Source organism: Populus nigra, chromosome 1 (assembly GCF_951802175.1).
Source record: "Populus nigra chromosome 1, ddPopNigr1.1, whole genome shotgun sequence".
NCBI classification, from domain to species: Eukaryota; Viridiplantae; Streptophyta; class Magnoliopsida; order Malpighiales; family Salicaceae; genus Populus; species Populus nigra.
In genome coordinates, this window is record NC_084852.1 from 16,634,735 (window position 1) to 16,655,496 (window position 20,762).

At 34.8% G+C, this 20,762-nt stretch overlaps 4 protein-coding genes and 1 non-coding gene across 8 annotated transcripts; 2 read left to right on the forward strand and 3 right to left on the reverse strand.

The window, feature by feature from the left end:
• Positions 1-425: 425 nt before the first annotated feature.
• Positions 426-506, forward strand: TRNAL-AAG (transfer RNA leucine (anticodon AAG)). The gene has a single exon. It is a non-coding gene; the product is annotated as a tRNA-Leu (tRNA).
• Positions 507-3,072: 2,566 nt separating this feature from the next.
• LOC133703481 (large ribosomal subunit protein bL27c) lies at positions 3,073-4,827 on the forward strand. Its single transcript, XM_062128039.1, has 3 exons — positions 3,073-3,566; positions 4,323-4,424; positions 4,511-4,827. Exons 1-3 carry the CDS (start codon positions 3,264-3,266, stop codon positions 4,688-4,690), a joined length of 585 nt encoding a protein of 194 aa, XP_061984023.1. The 5' UTR covers positions 3,073-3,263; the 3' UTR covers positions 4,691-4,827.
• A 642-nt stretch (positions 4,828-5,469) lies between these two features.
• Positions 5,470-6,828, reverse strand: LOC133703489 (protein transport protein Sec61 subunit gamma-like). 3 transcript variants are annotated; one of them, XM_062128051.1, is made up of 3 exons: positions 6,661-6,828; positions 6,441-6,556; positions 5,470-5,649 (listed from the first exon to the last, which is right to left on the reverse strand). In XM_062128051.1, exons 1-2 carry the CDS (start codon positions 6,752-6,754, stop codon positions 6,441-6,443), a joined length of 210 nt encoding a protein of 69 aa, XP_061984035.1. In that variant the 5' UTR covers positions 6,755-6,828; the 3' UTR covers positions 5,470-5,649. The 3 variants fall into 3 exon arrangements, with proteins under 3 accessions (XP_061984035.1, XP_061984043.1, XP_061984051.1); XM_062128059.1 differs by having other exon boundaries at positions 5,470-5,679; XM_062128067.1 differs by having other exon boundaries at positions 5,470-5,646; positions 6,440-6,556.
• Positions 6,829-7,285: 457 nt separating this feature from the next.
• On the reverse strand, positions 7,286-9,698 carry LOC133703472 (uncharacterized). 2 transcript variants are annotated; one of them, XM_062128026.1, is made up of 4 exons: positions 9,530-9,698; positions 9,326-9,390; positions 9,028-9,226; positions 7,286-7,871 (listed from the first exon to the last, which is right to left on the reverse strand). In XM_062128026.1, exons 1-4 carry the CDS (start codon positions 9,662-9,664, stop codon positions 7,500-7,502), a joined length of 771 nt encoding a protein of 256 aa, XP_061984010.1. In that variant the 5' UTR covers positions 9,665-9,698; the 3' UTR covers positions 7,286-7,499. The 2 variants fall into 2 exon arrangements, with proteins under 2 accessions (XP_061984010.1, XP_061984001.1); XM_062128017.1 differs by having other exon boundaries at positions 9,028-9,229.
• A 6,827-nt stretch (positions 9,699-16,525) lies between these two features.
• On the reverse strand, positions 16,526-20,409 carry LOC133680932 (protein NUCLEAR FUSION DEFECTIVE 4-like). Its single transcript, XM_062103981.1, has 3 exons — positions 19,794-20,409; positions 17,409-18,340; positions 16,526-17,310 (listed from the first exon to the last, which is right to left on the reverse strand). Exons 1-3 carry the CDS (start codon positions 20,127-20,129, stop codon positions 16,803-16,805), a joined length of 1,776 nt encoding a protein of 591 aa, XP_061959965.1. The 5' UTR covers positions 20,130-20,409; the 3' UTR covers positions 16,526-16,802.
• Between the last annotated feature and the right edge of the window lie 353 nt (positions 20,410-20,762).

Genomic DNA, 20,762 nt, shown 5'->3' on the forward strand with positions numbered 1-20,762 from the left:
TGGGAGCGCCTGTCATCCAGCCGCCACGTTCGGTTGATACCATATCAGATTGGGCTGAGTTCTCCCATCCCACATCCCCAAGATGATCCTCACGTTAAGACTGATATGCCGGGTCCCCGTTAGCGTGTTTGGCAGTGTGGTTGCGGGTGCTTTTCAAATAACTTTTCGTGCCAAAATGCATGCCAACGATGTTTTTTCATTTTTTAAAAATTATTTTTGACATCAGCACATCAAAACGATCCAAAACGTACAAATCATATTAAATTTTAGCAAAAAAAAAAAACAAAAAATTTTCAAATTTTTTGAGAACGCGGCCGCAGCCGCGTTCCCAAACGGTGCCTAAGTTATGCAGAGACGGCGTTTTCTTCTGTCAAATGGTATATGTATTGATACATATAAAACATAGTTCCCCCACTTAGCATGACGTTGAGATGGCCGAGTTGGTCTAAGGCGCCAGATTAAGGTTCTGGTCCGAAAGGGCGTGGGTTCAAATCCCACTCTCAACATTTCTTGTTTCCCTTTTTTTTTACATGTTTTCTAATGATTCAGATTCACTCCTGAGTTCTAATCCCAAAATTCTAAATGAATTTTAGAATTAAGAAAAACTAAGTTGATCGGAGTATTTCTTCGGTGTCTAATTTCTTAGCAGGCAATTCCAAATCCAATGACCATCAATTGCTTGTAATTCATTGCTTTTCTTGTAAATTAAAGAATGATCAGGATTAATTCTAGACAATTTAATTGAAAACTTATCTTGAAAAGCATCGTACACCTTAAAAGGAAAAACATACTCCTTGTTTTGTCTCAAATTGCCTCCCACAGACGGCTAAATCATGACATGCACTTCTCCACATGAACAAACATGGTTATAAGAACATTAATAGACGGTCCATGTTCTATAATTATATTAAAAAACATGAGGGATGCACAAAACATAAACAACCTGTCTCAAAGCAAATCACAAGCTTAGTTAAATTCAATTTAATTTCAAATATGATTTGAATTAAATGGATAACTTATTACAATTTTTATATTTATAATAAAATTTAAAATCACATAATGAATTTAATTATATTGTTTGGAATGCCTATAAAATTGAATCGAATTAATAATTTTAACTATTTTCCCCTTAATTTATATCCAACATAATTAAAAGGATATTTGTTTATATCATGTATTGTAAAAGATGTGTTTAGTTGTCTTCTCTTCACCCCATAAGAACATATTTTGAAAGTAAGAATTTTTATTTGTATTTATGGAGATTGAAGGTATTTTTTTTCTTTAAAGAAGTAGGCGATTCATTGCATGCAAAACCTTCAAGTAAGGTATTAATGAAATATTGATCTAGCGGTTAAGACATCGTTATATTTCTGCAAGGGTGATAATATAAATTTGATCTTTAAAAAACGTGCTTGTTAAAAGAGATAATTACAAATCACGAATAAAACTAATATTACTTTTTAAAAAGAGTTTGAATATAAGATTACCAAGTAAAAACCAAAGAAAAAAACCTTCAGGCAAGGTGAAAATGATAATAGTCTAGGAACCACAGTTGGACCAATAAAAGTTCTTGAAACATCCAACCAGATCAGTTTAGGCAGCTTATGCCAAAGATGGGAGACGACACCCCACTTCATAGTTGATGTCCCAGCAGCAACTCAGAGGAAAAGAACACATTCCCTATTGCTACTTCTTCATCAACCTCCAGACAGTCCAAGAACCGAAGTTTCTTTAGTTTCGGAAGCAAAACGCTATTGCTTAAATAGTATCACTTATTCCACGTATACTCCTTGCTCGAAGATGTATTATTGCATCAGCACACTTTGCTCCACAAAACCGAATCTTCTGAAGATGCACAATTTACAGTACAAGAAGTTTTTTTTTTTTTTTTTTTTTGAAGAGAAGAAAAAGGGTATTCTTAAAATAGTATGAATTGATTTCCAAACCAGAGGGTTTCCTTTTATTTATTTATTTATTTTTATTGTTTATGATTTGAATTTATTTGTAATTCAAATCAATACCATCAAAATAATTCCAAATACACGAATTGATTTTACTCTTGAAATTAAATTAAATTAAATTTCTAGGATTCCAAATAGTTTGAAAATGAATCTAATCTAAAGGAGCTCACTATATTATCGATGTCTTCAGTGCTCTCCCTCTTTAATCATGAGGACACGAACACGATCTTAATGGGCACCAACTGTGGTTTCCATTATGCTTCTTCCTCTAAGATCCGCTAGGTTGCTTACTTTTGTAGGTGATGAAATCGATGCATCATAACAAAATGCTACAAAATATATGATAGTTAATTTTGAAAAAGATAATTTAACTAGTCTGATTTTCAGTTTGTGTTTTAGAAGTTATTAATTTAAATTTTATAAATCTTAGAATTATTAAAAGTTTATATAATTGTTAATTTTAAGGCTTGTGAGATTAGTTGAGATTAGTTGAGATACACACAAGCTGATCTGGACACCCATATATATATATATATATTAAAATGACATCAGTATAATAATTACGTCATGATATAATAATAAATAATAAATTAATATGAAAACCTAATAATCTAGATCTAGGTAAGATATCAGATCAATTATTATAATATTTATGGATTTGTACCAATTACAGCTCTCAAAAGCACAACATTAACAATACTCAATTACATTTTTTTTTTTTAATTTCCATTTGTGATGAAATCTCTCAATTCTATCAACTATCAAGCAACCCTCCTCCTCCAACATGTTTGAACCCAAACTTGAAATATTTGAGCATGCATGTTTTATCAAAGGCTATTCGTGAACTAGTAGTACATTCCCAACAAATTATTTACAATTATTTTTCTAGAATTCGAATCTTGAATCATACAAGCTAATCTTGCATAGCTTCATATGACATATTCAATGCTAGTAATGGAGATCGGCAAAAGAACAAGAACAAGAAATATGGCGAAGGAGGGACCAGTATGAAAATCAAAAGAGTATAGGCACGAAATGTACCTTTACCCCCCCCATTCTCCATCTAATCCATCACACTCTCACGTGAATAACTTTCAAAAGATAAAGCTCTCAATCCCCTCCCCTCCCTTCCCCTCCCCTCCTCCTCTCATCTCTTCTTCACTTGTAACCATAAAACAAACCCTATAAAGCACTCAAAAAAAAAATTGTAAATCAGTTTTTAGTTTTAAATTTAATTCACCACAAACATAAACCTCTAATTCGCATTTCTGGGTCTTCACATTTTCAGCTTAAAAAGCAGTAATGGCAGTCAGCTTCAATCTAATTGGTTCATTCAAAGGCCTTTCTTTATCTTCAAGCTCTTCATCTTCCTTCTTCAAAGGAGATGCTGGGTCTCTTAAATTTGGTTTGAAAAGCTCTGCTTTGTTGCCGTTTAAGGCTCCGGTGAAGGCTCCATTACCCTTGACGATTCAAATGGCTCACAAGAAGGGAGCTGGGAGTACCAAGAACGGCCGTGATTCTAAAGGCAAACGGCTTGGTGTCAAGATTTATGGTGACCAAGCTGCTAAACCTGGCGCAATTATTGTAAGGCAGCGTGGTACCAAGGTCTGGCCTTAATTTCCTCAAAATTTAGCAGTTCACCTTTGTTTTTCTTATAAGAGTTTTGTTTTTGGGTTAAGTTTGTAGTTGTTATTAGTTATAAGTTCGATTCGATGGGAATTAAATTGATTTTTTTGGCAATGCTTGATTTTGTAATAAGGGGTTTCGTGTTAGGGAATTTCCTTAGTGATGTGATATGTAATGTAGAAAAGGGGAAATGGGAGAGCAAGAGGTCTGTATTTTGGACTGTCAAGGTCAAAGAACCAAGTATTCTGCTAGTCTCCAGCTTTCACCAACATGGAATCCACTAGTCACCCTGTATTCAAACTATCAAATCCATGACTGTAGGAACCCTCATTGTAATGGCGGACCATGTCATAGTAGGTCACCAGTGAAAAAGATTTGCAAGGCAAAACCATATCAAATTAGCAAATCTTGTGTTCTCTTTTCTGATTTGCTGACTCTATATGTTTGGTTCGTCTAGGAAGAGTGGATTGGAGTTTTGCTCTGGAGGGTGAAAGCTATTAACTCTGAATTTAGGGATCGTGGAAATGATTTCCTTTTGGAATAAGGGAATTTAAATTTGATCACTTTGAGATGACTGCTCTAAGCATATTGAAAAATGCGAAATTCTTATTTCTAATATTGCTGTTTATGGAACATATCTGCTCTGCTGTTCCCCACTGTCATTCAATGTGCATTAAATAATGTTGTGGCTAGCTTTTCATGCTACCACATTTGAGTATTTGTCTACATTTTCAGTTTCATCCAGGGAAGAATGTGGGGATTGGCAAGGATCACACCATCTTTTCTTTGATTGATGGATTGGTGAAATTTGAGAAGTTTGGGCCTGACAGAAAAAAGGTAGATTCTACATTGTAAACCTTACAGTTTATGAGAGTGCTAAATATTCCAAATTGAGATGCATTATGGTCTTGTATGTTTGGCAGATTAGTGTGTACCCAAGAGAAATCCAGCCCGAGAATCCCAACAGCTATCGAGCAAGGAAGAGAGAGAACTTCAGGATGCAGCGTGAACGCAAGAAGGCAAGAAAGGAAGGTATCGTTGCTCAGCCACAGCTAGTATTTGCCTCCAATGTTGATGCTGCAGATAGCAACCCAGTTTGCTGAATTTGAAAGTTACTGATCTTTTTTAATTGCTTTTGCTCTATGTTGTAGCAAATAGATGCGCGCCACTACAACAATTTTTTCCGTGTGCATTGTGATCCAAAATGCTTGTTTTTAATCTGTTAATATCTGGTTTATCAGGTGTCTTTTTGCTTTTTTACGCCCTTCAGGTTGAATTTACTACATTTCTATCATTATATCAAGATTGAAAACTACAAATACTGAGACACTGGTTGTTTGGACGTCCTTGTGAATGGTGTCAAATTAGCCAGTTTCATCGCATGGAGGAAACTTTTGTTTGCCATGGCTTTACTGACGTGCTTCCGGTAATATACCCAGCCAATGGGTTTTCTATGCTCCGTGAATTGGAGGAAAAATTTGAAGCCATTTTGTGATCTGAAGGCATTCCAGACTGGCTAGAGAATTCACGATTGTGCTCTAGTAATCATTTGGCATATGTTAAAGCCTATAATAGGTATTGAGGGGTTTGTGGGAGGAGGATCACTCGCAGTGCAGGTCACGACCCAAAAGTCGGTGTACTATTTACAAGCAACCTGAAATTAGATCCTGCTTAATATTTGAGGTGCGAAAAGGCCTCCAACTGACCCCAATAGACAGTAATTCGGGAGCTCAGAAGCTCAGGGACAAGGCTGATTCCTACCGTGTAGGACTGACCGAGGCCAAATAAAGAGTTGCAATACTCCCTGAATTTCATTTTGGGCTATATAATTAAAGAACATGAACACTTGTTGGAACACAATAACCAAGCGAGAAAGGAAAAATTGTAAATCCAAAAAAGCTACTTGATAAAAGGAACAAAAGTTTCATACAATATCCTCAATCCTACAGTTTTAAGACCAAGATACAGCAAAAAGCAACATCAACAGTGCTAACATTCCATTTCACCACATTGCCATCTATCTCTGGATTTTGCGATCAAGCCTGGATCCATCCATGCTATCCTGCAATGTCAACAAAATGTTTCACTCCACCTACAAGTCAACCCAAAAACACTCAAATTCATCCCCGGAATGTTTCATCACATTATTTTAAGGTCCTGAACAGCATCAAGTTTAACATTTTGATATCAAATAAAATGAAGTGTGTGTTGTGTAAGCACATTTATGCATAATAATGTCACAAGTATTCATTCTGTTTATTTTGAAATGATCATTCATTCAAGCAAGAGCGAGGTGAAATCTGATCTGAAACCATAGGCAAAAAACGCACAAAACCATCAAGTGTGAGCTAAAAAGAATCAATATACCCATCTCTTCATACCTAGTACTAGAACCAATACCTATATATAGCCTTTGGATAACCCGCCTTGCTTCATTTTTAACAAAGGGGAAAGGCCTAATGACATGCATTTTGTAACCCATTACAACCCAACCATGTACTTTACAGATGGACCCAATCATACACCATAGATATCTTGTAACATACCACCACCACCACCATCAATGACAGCATCAAAGATTGAGGGCTTCGCCTTGCTTATTTTTCCTATAAGTAACTCTATAGCCCATACCAAAACAACATGGATTTTCTAGTTGGTTTCTAGGCTGTATCACAATTTTTTTTTTAAGAAAAACAAAAACAAAAACAAGCAACTTCAATTATTGATCATAAAAGGAAGAGATCAAATATAATTCAAACAAAATTCAGTAACAGATCTCAATTTAGCAATTAAAAACTTTCAATAAATAATAAAAAAGAATTATATTTAGATCAATCAAAGAATAGAGCTTACCTAAACGGATCCAACAATGATGTTGTTGATGGGAATAAATATGAGTTTCACAAAGAAACCTACGAATCCCATCACTACGAATCCTATCGCTGTACGGAAAGCCACCTTCGTGAACTCTGAAACAATAAAAAAACGTGCCTTTTTAGACAGAATTCACAACAAGATCGAATCTAAAAGAGAGAAAAGAAAAAGGAAAGAAAGGGTGGGTGGTGCTGCTAACCTTTGCGATCGGGCTTGTGGCAGCGCTTGACGAGGCGAACGCTGTCCTTAGAGAACTCTCTCAATGGATCGAATACTGAATCGATGGCGTCCATTTCTTTTCGATTTTTTTTTTTTCTCTCTTTCTCTCTTTCTCTCTCTATTTTTGGTGGTTGTGAAGATGGTGGATCTGTGAGCTACTGGGATTTAAGAGCGTGAAGAAGGACGTGATGACTTAAGGTATTTTTCTTGGACATGGATGCCCCTGATTCGTCATCTGGTTTGACTACTTAGCCCTTATTTGAAACGACACAGTTTAACAGCGTCAAGTGAATTCGATTTCCAAGGTGATGACGGGCCAGCTGTCAAAGATACAGGAATGCTATTTCGTTTTCTAATAGCTTTGCTTTTTAGATGACTTTACGCGCGGAGTTTATTTACAGGAACCAAGAACGAGACGGCGAGCCCTTCAGTCAGCTAGAACTGGAACCATTTACCAAATGGCATGGGCACTGGTGTTTATCTCCTTTTCATTAACAGAAGGAAAGTAATGGATTTTACATGAAAGAAGATACATGCAGGCCTTGGCACTCTAAATTAGGCTTTCATCTCAACTCAAAAGGAATACATTCACCTGTGGAATTGAATTCATGAAAAGACATAACAAATAAATTTGGTGTAGTATGAATGCAATTATCAGAACCTAATAATGCATGACAAAATGTGGGATTTAAACGAAAACTAGGCATCGGCTTTTCCACAAATTCAACTTTCAGACTTGCATTCGTGGATGGCTATTTCCAACTCTCAAGTAATCAGTCCCACAATTACATGCAGACAAGGTATTTACAAGTGTTCTGGCTATTGCTTCCCTCCTGTTGGCACAGAATCTGCCTTTTTCTCTCGCTGAACCGCTCGAGGGACAAATGTGAGGCCACGAGTGTTGCGGCGGCCAAAGCTGATTGAAGAAGGAGAGGAATCTGAAGTGCTTAACTTAGATACTGCTGAAACAAGGCCATCAATGGTTTCGCCTTCTATGTCCATTTTGCTGGAAGTTTCCTCGCTTCTATGAATAGCTTGTTTGCGATGTTGCTTCTGTCTTGCTTTCTTGGATAGGTGGGCTTTCTTGAAGAATTCAAATGAACTAGGGAACTTGTGTTTATCTACCAGATGCTGTTGCCTACCCTTGTAATTCTTGAATTTTAAACCACAACCTTCCACCAGACATTCATACTGTTGCAGGAAAAAAACAGCTATTAGCATTGAACAACATTATAGAGGTGAGAAGCTTAAAAGGCACATTCAAAACGTTGAAGGATTTTTGTCATGATTTCATTTATATTATAGATTCTAAGAACCACAAAGTAGATTGGACAGACTAGCATAACCTTGTGATTTCAGAAATGATCAGTCCCTTAAGCCTTAACTCCTAAGCATTGTCCTCTTCAGTTTTTATTTCAGCCCTTATTTATCAACTCACCTTTAGTGATTCTCATTGAAAAATGGAATTAGGATAGTTTGGATTGCTTATCAAGTAATTGTAACCAAGACAAATAGCCTACTAATCACCAAAAAGGAAGAGAAGTTGGATCAAAGCATAAACAATTCTTAATATCATATGTAGGGCATCATACAGACACTATTACAGCTAACAAAAACACAAATCATGCACCAAATCCTCTGATGACAAACACAATAGAAACCAAGAAAGAGTTGACAGCATAATGATCAACTAGAATCAAATGACTGTTAGAGAGTCATAGTGAAAATCAATTGAAAATGCATAATGAAAAGGGATTCAAACCACAACCCTCCACCAAGCATTCATCCTGCTGCAGGAAAAGACAAGAATTAACATTAAACAAAGACAATAGTGAAAATACACACAAGCACAAGCATTCAAACAAATTGAAGAAGTTTTATCATCTTGTGAATTTACAAACAGCAATGGGATTCTAAGAAGACAGACAAGACCAACACAATCATCTCTACAACCAGTAAACATGAATCCAAATGAGTTCTAATCCAGCCTTCTTTTTGCCATTTTCTCTCATTTTAGTGATTCTTGTATGTTCATTCAGGAGTGGAATTACGGGGCAGTTTAGATTGTTTATGGAGACATTATATTACACAGGAAGGGAAAATAAAAAAGGCAGCAAAGGCATTTATATTTCTTATGGTAGCGCACAGGTAATAACACCTTAAGCAAACACTATCACAACAAAAAATAGCACAAATAACCTACAAAAGCATTGATAATAAAAAAGAACTAGACATCAAAACAGGATTCAACGGTACAAAAGCTCTATTAGAACCAAACAGAATGTTGTTATATTAGAAATTCATAATGCACTTCATTTCACAAAAGAGGGAAGCCGATAAAAGATACCATGGCATAACCGCGTGCAACTTTTGCCTGAAAGAAAGAGTCATGTGCTTCAGACACATGAATGCTGAGCAGGAGCGACGTTGGGTAAACTCTGGAGCAAACCGAACACGACGCAGTGTGCCGTCCATTATAATGATCTTCAAAGTGTTCCAAGGATATCAAGTGTGCACCACAACCAACAATCGGACAAACCACCTCCCTACTATAGAATCATAAGTTTCAATGCACAAACCCAATACAATACAAACCTTAAATTTCTTATAAATGATGAAACCCTAATTCATAAAAAAATTCATACCTTCCATCCTCGTCTATCAAATCCTGCAGCCTATGCTTTTCATCTTCACTTAAATCTAACGCAACCTAGATTTTTTTTTTAAAAAAAAAAAGTAATATCACAAGTAATGAAAATCAAAAGTAGAAAAAAAAATACCGAATTTCTGTAAAGATTTTGTGAATTTAAGAGTGGAAGATGAAAAGGCAAAAATGACAGAGTGATGACCTGTTTGGCGAGGAGTTCTCTCTCGATGTTGCCAGAAGAGAAGAAAGGAGATTCGGGGCCAAAACGACGACGAATCGGTTTCCAGTACGGAAACCCTAACTCGGTTTTGGTGTCTATATCTACAAGCATCGCCATCGGGAAGATCACTGAGAGAGGGAGAGAGATGGGGGGGGGGGGGGGGGGGGGGGGGGAGTGTTGAGTTTGGATTTTGAATCAGTTTTTCTCTAACGGAAAGTTTAGAGCTAGTTCTGGAGACGACTCGTGATCTGTGAAGCAGTGGGTATTTTGGTTTGGGCCGTTTGGGCTTTGAGCCTGCCCATAAAAACATTTTGGTAGCCACTATCAACAGCGGTCAAACATTTTTCCTTTTTTATTTTTATTTTCTTTCATTATGGGGATTTAGAATGGTCAAATTGTAAAATTCAAACAACGTTTGTGTTCAATAATACTCTGTTTTTCTTTATATGCACGAACTTCACTGTTTAAAGACTAGTTTTGTTTTCGCATTATAAATAATGTCCTATTAGTTATTTTTATTTAACAATATATATCGAAATAATTTATTTTAAAAAAAATTATTTTTAGAATTAATACATTAAAAAAAACTAAAAACATAAAAATAAATAATTTGAAACAAAAAAATCATTTTTTAAAAAACATTTTTAAAATATAAAAATAAATGAGCTCAAAAATTTTATATATATATATATATATATAAAGTTACATGCATTCAATTATCAGAAGTTCATGGAGTGGTAATTTGGTGATTTTTAATCAATTGTATTCCGCGCATCTATTTTATTTTATTTTTTTGTTATTAAAATGGTTTATTGGTGGGCAGAGACTACAAGCTAAACTTTTTTGTGAGAACTAAGGAAACATTTATCATTGATAGCTAGGGGCATACAAGCATAGGTTATCAATAGCCCATGGACTGGTAATTTAGTGATATTAAATAAATTGTGATTCCACGTATATAATATTTTCTAATATTACACTTGTTTAATGGTACTGAGGTGAGGCTAAAAGCTACACCTAATTATTTATTAATTATAACTAAGACAACGTTATTATTACTGTTTCAAAACACAATAGACAAAGATACTGGGGGCTAAGTGGAATTTTTTTTTTTTATCATTCCTGTTTTATAAAAAATTGCTCTGAAATTATTTTTTTAAATAAATTAATTTATGTTTTCGTTTATGTTTCTCCAACGAACACGTTACTATTACTTTTACACCTATCATTTTTATTACTAGCTAGATATTAACCAAACACAATCACCTAATTAATTAGTTCAAATATAATTAATATGGTTAGAGAATATATGTTTGTATATTATTTTTGGATATTAAAAGCAATATCTAAATTTAATTCCTTGAAACTTTTGAACATAATTAAGAAACCACTGATGCTGTTAGGTGATAGGAATTCTTTCCCCTGGAACTTACAAGATAACCTTAAAGATTTTTATTTTATTTTAATTTGTATGTGTTTCTGAGGGATTAAATATGAGAAATGCAACTCTCATGCATGACGTTAATCTTTAATTTCCCAATTAAATGGTCGATGCGTCTTTGTTTATTGTTTCTGATAAGTACAGCCTAACATGCACGATTACAGCATGCCCCGTGGCGTTATTGCCGACACGTCTCCATCATCATCTCTCTCTCTCTCTCTCTCTCTCTCTCCCCCCCCTCTTGGTTTCTTTCTTATTAGAATCATCACATCTCTTGGTAATCACATTGCTAATCACTTCTATTAAATTCGTTGACAAAGTCCTAATATTATATAGTGAAAAAATATTTATGAACAGTCATATTTTTAAACAATGGTTAGTTGACAATGAAACTAATCTTCATTCTTCATATTTGGCCAACACTCTATTTTTAAAAACCTAATTTATAATTTTGATCCTTAAGCAATTCCTTATTCACTTTAAGCTAGCTATGCTTTTTTATATGTGTAAATACCTATTATTGGATGGGAGAATAATAGGCATTTACACAACAATGGCTTCACCACCATTGTTATTTGAAAGTAATCCAACAATGGTGGTGAAGCCATCCTTTCTTAGTTATAAATTGTAGGCACCAAACTTGTACCACTTGCATTGCCCCTTGTATTTACATGGATGCTTGCCTATAAATAGACAATGCATCCAAGCATTGTAAACACACAACAAGAGAGAAATAAAAGAGGAAGAGAAGAGTGAGAGAGGGAAAATAATCCCATAAAATTATGAGGTATTTGTGAGAGAGTAAGTGAGGTGTTTTCTCCTATTAATAGAGAGATTTCAGTTGTTCTCCTATTAGTAGAGAGAGGTTGTAATTCCCACATTACTTAGTAAAATCCTTCTATACTTGCCCGTGGACGTAGCCAAATTGGGTGAACCATGTAAATTCTTGTGTGTATAATTTCTCATTTTATCCTATTCTTTGCCTTTTATCTTGTCGAGTTTGCATGCCAGTATCCTAACAATTGCAACCGCTTTGCGAATCGGGTCTACACATTCTCCTCGTGTTGACCCTTCTCTAAATCAAGATTATGCCAAACAGTTGATGTATGCATGTCCTAGAAATGTAGACCCCAGCATAGCCATTAACATGGACCCTGTAACCCCACAAACCTTTGACAATGTGTATTTCCAGAATTTGGTTAATGGTAAGGGATTGTTCACTTCAGATGAGGTGCTATTTACGGATCCAGCTTCCCAGCCAACTGTCAAAGATTTTGCTAATAGCTCGAGCGATTTTAATGGAGCTTTTGCCACTGCCATGAGAAAGCTTGGAAGGGTACGAGTTAAGACAGGTAGCCAAGGAAGTATCAGGACAGACTGTACAGTCATTAATTCATGAAAACTCAAACAATTATTGTTTGAGGTTGCAAGTTACATGTTTTGAAGCGTTGTTATCGTTACAAAAACATGTGTAGCAACTGGTCAAGTTATTTTTAATCACTCTGTTTAACTTCAAAGTTTTAAGGTAATAATAACTGTGATTTTTATTTTTAAAAAAATTAAGATTCTTTCATTAATCAAGGAACAGAAAGCAATACAATTGGCTTCTCCAATCTCCAAACTAGAAGGGACTTCTTCCAACTAAATCCTTTATTCCTGATAGCAAGAGGAAAGTCTTGCTAGCTCATGAGCGATTCTATTACCTTCTCTCCTTACTCATGAACAAGAGAAGGAAACAAAAGAAAGAGCTAAAGCAAGGATGATATCACTAATAGTTCTTTCCAGGTATGAAATATCTGTCTTGTCTGGAATTTCTGAATAACCCTAAGGATGTCGACTGTTACCTGCAGTCCTGCACTTCAAGTCCAATATCCCTTGCAGTGGATAGGACATGGAATAGGGCGTGTGCTTCGGCAACTTCCACTCTACCTTGAAAATGAATTCGTTTAGTAGCAGCAGCAGCCATGATGTTCCCTTATAACAACACTCAGAACAGCTTGCACTATCAGTATTGATTTTATAGCAATCAACACAAAAGATCTTTGTATTTTTTACCATGAGGTCATTAGGTCGCATTACAATGAAATTATCTTGAAAAATCTTTATATTTTTTAAATGGTAAGTTATCTAGAAAAACAAGATCATATTGAAAAACTATCATATTTTCACAAACACGCAGGTCACTTGAAAAATAAAATCATGTTGAAGAACTTTCATGTTTCTTACAAGCAGGTAAGCACCTAAAAGAATAAAACTATAATGAAAAATCTGTGTTTTTCACAAAACATGTTGGTCACATTAGGAATGAGATCATGGTGAAAAATCTTTGAATTTCTTGTGTTCCCGATCAACTTGAGTTAACTGTCAAATGCGCAATTCAGGCACAACGCGCTAACTTGATTGCCCAACTATCTCGTTCTTTTTTTCTTTTCCTTCTCTCCCATGTCAGTTCTTCAATGGCCTCGGGTTGGAGAAGTGTGGGACTAAATCAAAGAGTTAGTAGAGAATTAAGGGCTAAATTAGAAGAAGAAAGCTTGATCTTGGATAGAATAAAAATTCGGACCCAATTGGAAAAAGATTATAGATTTAGAGTTGAAATTGCATAAAGGAAGAGAAGAATGGTTGGTGCATGTATTACAGGTGCCAGCAAGTGTGAGCAGTCGCTGCATTTGTGTGGCACATGCAGGCTCCTCCAAGTTACTGAATGTCACCTTCCTTTATGCAAATGTTGACCTTTCTCCTAAGATAATACATGTAACATGGAAAAGTTTGTGCATCTTAGCAATCAATTTTTCTTTTCTTTCTTTTTTTCTCTTTTGTTTCTCTTTTCTTTCTTAATTTTTGGGTTCGTTTCCTTCTATTTACAGAAAAAAAATGTTTTAAACCAAGATCAGTTTCAATTTTTATATTTCTAATCATTTACCAAACAAAAAATAAGAATTAATTTTGCAAATTAAATGTAAGTCAATGTCGTGATATTTCACTGACACCATAAGAACACGCGAAAAAGATAATTCATTTCACTTGGTCAAAGTAGGTTGGGTAAAAACTTGGCCTGGTTTCACTTAGGTCGTGTGCCTTCATTTCCCCATCACCCCAACCCATTATTTTAACTATTTTTTTATATATATAACTATTATAATTCCTAAAAAAACAAATCTAATTATACAATCTTTACCTTTTAACTAAAGTTTACTTTATAAATAATAAAAAATATTTTCTTTTATTTTTTAATATATATAATTATTATTACAATATTATACTTCAAATCCTATAAACATCAATCTAGGTTTCTAAGTTTAATTTATAGTTTATAAACAACCATAATAATAATTATTTATTTCTTATTAATTAAATGTTCAATTTTTTTATATGTCGAAACTTAAATATCTTAAAATTCTTTTATATTGTGCATGTATTATTTTAAAACACAAACTCTCATAGTATAAATTAATCACCTTCGTGAACTCTGAAAGATTGAAGAAAAGAAAATGAATCATTTTCAATGTAGGAATGAGTTTAGGTACACGAGAATACATTAATATTAATGTATAACAGCTGAAAACACAAATCCCCCTATGCCGCTGCATGAACATAAGATCAATGGCCAAAGCCTTGAATGTGCCAATGTCAGCACTTCATAGACGGATTAAGGAGGGCAGCATCAGACCCCATTAAAATGCTGTTAAACCATTTTTAAAGAAGACAAGAAGAAATCAAGGCTGAGATTTCGCATCTCAATGATTGACAAAGGTACTATCCCTCTAATCCCGTGTTTATTTATATGGACATTAAATATTCATGAAGATGAAAAGTGTTTTTTCATGACCAAAACAGCAGAAAAATGTTATCTTCACCCCGATGAAGATGAAGATGAACCATTTATATGGACAACAATCTTGTTTTAATCTTTGATCTCTTATTTTTGCTGTTAATTGGGTGCGTGTTAGTGAAGGATAGGAAATGGAAGGATGAAAGAATATTTTGTTTGCCTTTTCATTTCTCAAATTGATGAATTTAAAGTAAATCTTAATACTAACAACTCTAATTAAATTAGGGGTATTTTATTAAAAAAAAAATATACAGCGCGAAGCTTTGACCAGACAAGCATTTTGACAAAATTAAAGAAAAAAATTAAGCAATGGTAAAAAAAAATATGGATTCACTATTGTAATCCATATTGGTATGCAACAATGAAATTGCTAGGGAAATCTCACCAGCCCTTTTAGTTTCTCTTGATATAATTTATGTAGTTGATGTAATTTTTTGAAGTACATGATACAAAAAACTTAATAAATAATAAGTGCGTAATTTAACATTATACCTATTTTTAAAAAAACATAAAAGAGATCTTGAATGATTTAATCATTAATAATTTACTGATTAGTATATATCATTAATCATGTTTAATGACAATTTTATATTTTTAAATTTCATATATTATTGATTATCTCATAGAATACAAAAAAAAAAAAAACTTAATTCCCAACAAACCAAATATTAAAGGATAAAATTAATAAAAAAAATAAAAAAATAAACATCAAATTTGATACAAAATAAAGTTTGACAATCCAATTTAATTTTTTGAGATTGCTAGATGCTGAAATCAAGAAGAAAAATAGCTTACCAGAGTGAAAATGGGTATCCACATAAACATATACCGTAAGCGGTGGTAAACCACATTGAGTTGATTAAAGCTATATTTGTTTCTTGGAAAATAATTTTTTGAAAATAATTTTTCAAATTTTTCTATGTTTGTTTGCCATTAGAAAAGTTGATCAACGAAAAACACTTTCCAGTCAAAGAAAAATTTAAAAAATAAATTTGAGAAAAATAAAACATTAATAAGTTATTTTCCAGCTTATTTTCCATGACATAACCAAATACTGGAAAATATTTTCCAATTTATTTTTTATTATACTATCAAATATCAGAAAATAATTTATTTTTTATCAAACATACAGGATAAGATGAAAAAAAGAAAGAAGAAAGAAGAAGAAGGAAGTAGATGTTAGAGGCCCGCATAGTCGCATACGCCACCCAAGTGCAGTGGCCTCTCCCAAGCACCAATAACTTTCCCTAATTCTTCCCCTTTTCGTTAAAATTAGTCATTGAGCTGTCAGTTTTTGACATATCACTAGTAATGTTTAATGACAATTCTATATTTTTAAATCACATATAGTATTGATATTTTAAACATTACTTATAAAAATAAGATTTATAAGTGTGTGAGATTCTTTGCACAGTCCTTTCCGCATTGCATCCACGTCAAGATTGCGAATAGAAGGCTGTAAAATCTGGGATACACCTTTACAAAACAAGACCTTGAGACATAATTCTCAAGACAACAATGGATGTAATGAAATTTCACCATCCATGTAGCAGCACAAGTTAAAGTCAGGCCACCTAGTACTAACCTTGTGATAAAACTGGTTTAGAATCAAAAGCATTCTCCTTTTCCAAACCAGATGGGAATAATATGTATGGCCAACTCTATTTGAAACAGCAAATATTGTGTATCCGTAAAGAAGAAAAACTTGATGAACAAAACCGACTTCATTGCCAAAAAATCACCATTGTGAATGTTCAAACAGATAGAAAAAAATATACAGTAATTGCTACATTCCAAGAATAACGTCCAGGCAGTATTTACTTGAGAGTTTACTGTAGGGAGCTTGACTCAGCCAGCTCTCTGGCAACGTGAATACACAAATATGAAGAAATCCCATCAAAACCTTTCTCTGAAAACACAAAAAACTGTCATAACTGGATGTCGTCTAGCTATAAATGCCTGCTTTAGTTCTCTTGTGCAAGTCAACTCCGTGATTTTCCATAGAGGTTTGCATAGACAATCTTTGTCCGATAAACAAGAATCGTGCTTAAGACAAACGCGACAACGCAAAATGCTGACATGATCAGAGAAGTAAGGAAGTAGCATATGGAACCTTCACACTTTAGCGGTTCATTCAGACCCAACATGCCTGAAAAAATTGACCCTGAGTTCTGAACGAGGTAATTGTTTCCATGAGCTTGCTTTTCAGCTTCACGATCATATATGCTGCTAGCAATTAGACCGGAAAAGACAAGTGAACCTGCTGGATTTGCCAGAGTGAGGAAATTGTACAAAGCCCCAAATTTTTTCAAACCAAACAACTCTGAGGCAGCAGCTGGCACAATTGCCCAATGAGCCCCGTAGCCAAGTCCAATCAGCAGAGTACCAATGTGCAATGCCCCGGGCCATCCAAATGCGAAGAAGACATGCCCAACTGCCATGACAAGTTGGGCAATGGCCATTGCCACTGGCCTTGGATAAGCATAGTCCCTGAATGATATTAGTTAGACAAGGGAGAGGAATGAGTCGATATCAAGACTTGCACTAAAATCCATCCAGCATAGAGGAGACAAGAAATCAGTTTTTACCTGACAATAATCTCAGAGAAGTAACCCCCGCCAACACGGCCAAGGAAGTTCCAAATGCTAATCATGGACACAAATATATGTGTATTATCATACCCTAGAGACTGGCTCATCTGACCAAGATTATCAATCACTGTCAGTCCAGATCCAGATCCCAATAAAAGTGAGAAAAAAATAAGCCAGAAGTCTGCCTTGATCAATGCTTGCATCAAGGTGAAATCCTCGCCCCTGTGTGGACCTCTCCTCCTCTTGACCCTCACTGCTCCTTCTGCAGCTGCTTGGAACAGTTTTGCTTGCAACTGTGCAATCCGTTTTTGCCTCTCTGATGCTGGTAGCAAGTCTACTTCCTTGGGTTTTTCATCTTCAACCTCACTGAATATTACCTCAGGAGTCTCCTGCCCAGATTTTCCAGGTTCTTGTTTCGATGTCTCAGGTAGAAGAGGCTGTTCTACTGGATCTCTTGGATCAAGGAAAAAACTCAATGACACAGGAATCACAATAGGAATCAAGAGGAGGATGAATAAAACTACTGTAAAAATTATAACCACGGTGTGACTTAAATCAACTAGATCTTCAAGAAGCATAACCCCCATTAAATATGCAGCCAGTAGAAGACAGACACTATATACAAGTGTGAAACTTGTGCCATCAGATGCTCTGACTTGTCTGTGACCTCCAACAGGTCTGACAATGAACATCAAAGCAATGACTACCATTGCTGGCCCAACCGCAACCATAAAAATGAGAGATGCGTGATCAGGGGAATGGATCGTTGCATATATTTGGGTCAAAATTGCACCACTTAATCCAGCAAAGCCTTTTAGAATTCCCACAACAGGGCCACGGCTTTTTGGAAAGTTTTGCACGCAAGAAACTAGAGCAGCTGTGTTGAAGTAGGTTTCACCATTGTTCCCTATAAATATAAGAATGCACATCTGCACAATTATACAAGTTAGCAACTTATCCCAGGCAAGCACTGTAAGGTTTCATTAAATCTTTGGACCAAAAATGCATGCACATGATAGGATGAAAGTTTCATAAGGGAAAAGTTACTCTAATAGACAGGAATAGCAGAAGAGATTATGGCAACCAAGAATGCATCAGCCTGATTCCAATGAATATATTCATATTGCAACCACATACAGGCCTATTAGAAGCAGGGAATCCACTCAAAACAGTATCACTAAGTTAAGTGTTAATTAAAACATTTATGACATCTCATTTTGTTTCAGAATTCTATGTCAAATAACTCCTCCTAGATCTTCAGTAAAATCATCTTTCTATATTGATTCTTGTCACCATACCATCCCTCTCCTAAGAGATGAAATCTGACAGTGGGAAAACACACATCCTGTGAAGCAAGTTTAATTTTATCATGGTATGATTAATTAAGCTGGTCCAGAACATGTAGAACCCGATTCAACTTTAAATTCTACAGTAAATCTGAGATTTCTATAAGATATTTTTCCAAAATGTATTGAGATCACGTTTATATACGTCTTCCAAGAAACCAACATGCGTATTTAAACTAAACCACCGCTTGCCTTTTGGTTTGGCAACAGCTAATTGCCAGCAAATGCCATGATACTTCCGACCAATCAAATTCAAGAAATTTAACTTGTGGCAAAGCACACATGTGTCCTGGTCTATAGGTCATATGCATTTTGCATAATTTGGTCCCGCAAATCAAAACCCCACATGATTGTTGCGAGCATGAAAGGATATGCCCCCAAATCCATTAAAATCACACAATAAATTCTAAAACCATAACATCCTCCCTCAGAACATAACTCGCTTTGTCTATTCAGTGATTGATAGATCTATTGAAAGAATCATACCATGGTAGGCACAGGAGGATTAAACAAGAAGAACAAAATTACCATGTGAAGAAAGAAGAAGAAAATATCAAGAAAAAATACTGCACCGGACATTTATCGAACATTCAAGGCAAAAAAGACGAAATGAAAGATACTTTCAACTTCAATACTAAACCCTTGAAAAAATTTATAGACCACTCTGATGCATGCAACATTAGGATAAAGAAAAACACAACAAAAAAAAAGGAAGAGGAACGATCCATTGCTGTAGAATTTTATCAAATATCATAAATATCTGGGAGACCGACTTGAACAGATGAAACATAAAAACTAAAAACTTGAAAGCATTAACTTGCAATAACAGAGATCTTCAACAAAAACAGAGATAAAGTCAAAATCAAAGCTAGATTTGCAACCACAACAATCCACCATAGGAGTAAAAAAAATTGAATGCAGAAGATCCTTTACCAGCAACGTAAAGTATCAAAAAGTTCCAAATTTTACATAAACGGACCAAACAAATCATCAACTTTAAACCATGATAAAAGTCAAAAGGTCAATAGATACTCACAGCCCATAGAGGCAAAACAGGAGCTCTGCCTGTTACCACAAGCCAAACCCAACCATATCCAACAAGATTCTGCACAGCACCAACTAACAAAGCACCCCATAAAGGCAAGATTTCTGATAAGCTACCAGCCAAGAAACCAACACTATCACCAAGATCTTTAGCCACACCTAAACTTGCAAGCTGCCTTTGATTGTAGTTCAAAGAACTCTTTATAACTGGTGATATGCTACCAAATAAATAACCGATCCCTGCACAAGATTGTATCCACATTGCAGCCACAAAAACTAGCCATCTATTATTGATAAACCCAGCAAATCTTTCATGTAACTTGCCCATCACCACCAAAGCAACAAAAAAAAAAGTTTCTTGGTATTTGTTGATTCTTTGTGGTTTCTTGATAAATGAAATGATGAAGTGAAATTGAGCAAATGGAGAAAAGGGTTTTGCAAAGAAGACTGGATTCGCTTCTTCGTTTAATCAAGAAAGGGACTTTTGAGTTTTTTATATTACAAAAGGGATAGAGAAAAACAAATAATTGGAAACGAGGATGATGCTGCTGATAATGATGATACATGCGCTGTTTTGGCCTTTTGGAGGTTACCGATCCTGAAGAGCTGCCCTGTCCTGTCTGGTTTTTTTCTATGTATAAACTTAAACTAATATTTTACTCCTTCTAATTTATTAAAATTTCTAATTTGACCTCTACAATTTAAAATGTACCCACATGGATCTAGTTGCTTACTAGATTTCAAAAACAAAAAAAAATCCCAAATCAAAAAATAATATCCCCATATTGATCTAGAGTTTACAAAATATTTCAATATCAACATGTTTCTATGAGCTGCAAAAATACTAAAGAGTGACTTGAACTTTAGATTTGACTCAAAATTTATTTTCATAAAAATTTGTTAAAAATAAATTTAATTAAAAGTATATTTGACAAAAAAAAATAATTGAAGTAATTTCCAT